Source organism: Dipteris shenzhenensis, chromosome 16, assembly GCF_047967505.1.
Source record: "Dipteris shenzhenensis isolate YYH24624 ecotype China chromosome 16, Dip_SZ_1.0, whole genome shotgun sequence".
NCBI lineage: Eukaryota > Viridiplantae > Streptophyta > Polypodiopsida > Gleicheniales > Dipteridaceae > Dipteris > Dipteris shenzhenensis.
Window position 1 is genome coordinate 35,947,463 of NC_141611.1, and position 3,411 is coordinate 35,950,873.

Here is a 3,411-nt window from a genome sequence, read left to right on the forward strand (position 1 = left end):
TCCTCGTCGTAGGCCACCATACGTTCACAAAAAAGGCCAAAAGCATTGAAAACATAAGCCATCAAACAAACAAGAAAACCTAATCCCACACAATACATAAACTGAACCACACTATTTAAAAGACTTAACCCGCGTCTAATGTGAGTCAAATTGACTCGAGTTAGGCGATTTTTAAGGAAGGCCAAGGCCACCCACATAAACCCAATGGACCCTTGGGGGGCCAAAAAGGTTGGTAATGAGGGACGGACGTGAGGTAGATTATAGGGAGGATTGTAATAAGAAATGGGCAGGGAGGAGATGAAATCAGGGGACCAAAACCCTAAAGTCTTTCTCTTTGTGTAAGCTACTAAGCTCGACGGACCTTTGGGAGCTCAGCTTCGTCCCCCCCCCCCCCCCGCCCGCCCCTTGTTCTGTTGCCATGGGGCTCTCTCAACGAGAGGCCGACATCCAGATGATGCTCGCTGCAGATGTTCACCTCGGTACCAAAAACTGTGACTTTCAGATGGAGCGCTACGTCTGGAAGCGCCGCTCTGATGGTACCCCTCTTTCCCCTTTGCATTGCGCTCCTTTGTCTCGTATCGGCCTTCGCAGATTCTCCCTGCTCTGTTTGGCAGAGCATGCTCAATAGTCTCTCTCAAGATGATATTTGATAGGGAGCGTTTTGGAAATTCTCGACTTCTTGCTCCATTGTTGACAATCATGGGTTTCGATTCTTGGGGAGAATGTGCGCTTCTTTGTATTCGTTGTTAGAGTTTAGGAGAACTCTCTCCCCTTTGCGATGCACCTTGAGATCTGTGCAAGTAGAGCCGAGCTTAAAAGGGTGTAGTGCTATTGATGCAAGGTTTCTATTTCTGGCAGGGTAAGGCTTCCCTAGTTATGTGTCGAAGACAACGAGAGGGATATAGAAAGGAAAATCCCTAAGCAATGGAAAAGCTAGATTTCCGTGCTGTGATTGTCGGTTTTGTTCTTGCATTGGATGCGCTTTTAAATTTTCCTTTTTGTCTTAGGTATCTTCATCATCAACGTGGGAAAGACCTGGGACAAGTTGCAGCTGGCAGCCAGGGTCATTGTTGCAATTGAAAACCCTCAAGATATTATAGTCCAGTCTGCCAGACCGTATGGTCAGAGAGCAGTTTTGAAGTTTGCTCAATACACAGGAGCCCAAGCTATTGCTGGAAGGCATACTCCTGGAACTTTTACAAATCAACTCCAGACTAGTTTTTGTGAGCCTCGCCTCCTGATTCTGACAGACCCTCGAACTGATCATCAGGTAAAGCCGCTTCTGTATGTTGTGCTGGAGCTTTGCGAACCTTATCAACCATTACTTTACATCACTTTTGCTTTTCTTCGCAGCCCATCAGAGAAGCTGCACTCGGGAATATCCCTACAATTGCATTCTGTGACACAGATTCTCCAATGCGCCATGTAGACATTGGAATACCAGCTAATAACAAGGGAAAGCACAGCATTGGGTGCCTTTTCTGGATGTTGGGTCGTATGGTACTGCAAATGAGAGGCACCATTCCTCCTCGGCAGCCTTGGGAGGTCATGGTAAAGTCCTTTTCTCTTGATAATACTGGGCGGGAGATATTTCTGTTTCTCTTAGATGTAGCTATCAACCTCCACATGTATTTTTGAAGAGGCTGATTGATACTGCTACTTGCGTGGGTGAATTCTATATGTTATATTTTCAGGTGGACTTGTTTTTCTATCGAGAGCCAGAAGAAGCTAAGGACAGGGAGGAGGAGGGTGCTGCTCCAGAATACACAGCTCCTGATTTTACAGCCCCCCCCCTAGCCATTGCGGCAGAGCAATGGGCTCCTGAGACGGGTGATGCTGGAAATTGGGAGCCTGATGCAGCTGCAATTGCAGCCGCAGCAGTTCCTACTCAAGAGTGGACCGCTGCAGCAGGTCTGTGATGTATTTTCGGGTCATTATTTCAAAGGTCTATTTGTGATATGCTGATTTGTTTTGGTGCAATGATTATTTCATTATCAAGTCAATAACATAACTCTTGTTCCTATATCCGCAGCAGTGCCAGTGGCTGCCCCTGGGTGGGACCCAGCTCCTGCCCCTGCTGCCCCGGTTGCTGGGTGGGACCCAGCTGCAACTGATCCTGCTGTTCCTGCCCCAGTAGGTTGGGGGGAAGGAGGACCTCAGTGATGTTGGTCCTAATTTTGCATTTTTTCAGCTCGCTTCATGGCTGTCAGTTGACTGTTGAAGATATGATTCTGTTGTTTGAAGAGTCATCTGAGAGGTATCCATATTTTTGAGAGGTGAGGATGTATTTGTCTAAATATTATGAGTGTTAAATTCTGAGGAACTTAATTTTCGCAAAGAAATCTTTGGCTTCCGCCTGTTTATTACAGGGATGGTTTATGAAGACGCTCTTTTTTGATCTGGAAAGGGAATTTCATGCAGGAGGTTTTTTTTTTTGGGGGGGGGGGTGGTAAGAGGTTGTGCTGCTTATGGTTATTGCCTCTGTGAAACTTCAATGTGCAGAGTAGAGGTTTGAAACCCCAATGTAGTCGAGGCTTTGACTTTTGTGGTAGTGGCTGCAGCGTTAGACAACACGAGGTTAAGTAAACTTAGACTGTGAATCTTTGTAGATATTTACATTTCAGCAATGAATGTAATCTTTGTTGTAGTCCGTGAAGATCATCTAAAATAATATTCTCCCAGCCCTTTAGGTGATCTTTGTTTTAGTCCGTGAAGATCATTTAAAATAATATTCTCTGATCAGCCCTTGAGGTTACCATGGAAATCTTAAAATGCAGTTAACTAATTGCACTTTTAGGATGTCCGGGAACTGTCTGGTTGGACAGCTAGAGTTAAAAAATTCATTGTTCAAGTGTTATAAAATGTGAGTCATTGAAACTCAACGATACAGGAAAAGAAAAATTGAAGCTGTATATACAATCCTCCCTGGAGATGAGGGTACATATTTCTATAAAGCTATAGCATGTCCCCATAGTACTGTTTCTGATGCATTTGAAACAGCTTCAAACTTCTAAAGATACAGTACTTTCTCATAGTGTCTTCAAACTTGGTCTTTCTTTACTGAGCTGGAGATGAGAGCATATTTTTGAAAAGCTACGTTGGTCCCCATAGTAATGCTTCTGATATCTATGAAACTTATTAGTACGTCTTACCCAATAGGATGGTAAATATGACCTTAGGTGCTTCCTCATTTTAAACATGTCAACCAATTTTAGTACTTAGTATTTTCCTTGTGCACGGAGAAGGGATGTGCCGGTAGAATCTTCTATCCCAGCTCACGTGGAATTTGCCCATGGTAACTGTGGAAGTTATCGTGTGAGATGTGATACCAGTAAGAAAGATTTCTCGTCATTCTTGACATGGATTGTTAGTGCTTCCTGTCTTTTAGGTTTTTTCCCTGCTTACCATACT

At 44.2% G+C, this 3,411-nt stretch overlaps 1 protein-coding gene across 2 annotated transcripts; it reads left to right on the plus strand.

Annotated features, from left to right (window-relative positions):
• Positions 1-313: 313 nt before the first annotated feature.
• LOC147892897 (small ribosomal subunit protein uS2-like) lies at positions 314-2,383 on the plus strand. 2 transcript variants are annotated; one of them, XM_087387053.1, is made up of 5 exons: positions 314-536; positions 1,008-1,270; positions 1,354-1,551; positions 1,695-1,911; positions 2,036-2,383. In XM_087387053.1, exons 1-5 carry the CDS (start codon positions 419-421, stop codon positions 2,161-2,163), a joined length of 924 nt encoding a protein of 307 aa, XP_087243179.1. In that variant the 5' UTR covers positions 314-418; the 3' UTR covers positions 2,164-2,383. The 2 variants fall into 2 exon arrangements, with proteins under 2 accessions (XP_087243179.1, XP_087243180.1); XM_087387054.1 differs by having other exon boundaries at positions 316-536; positions 2,033-2,383.
• The last annotated feature ends 1,028 nt before the right edge of the window (positions 2,384-3,411 follow it).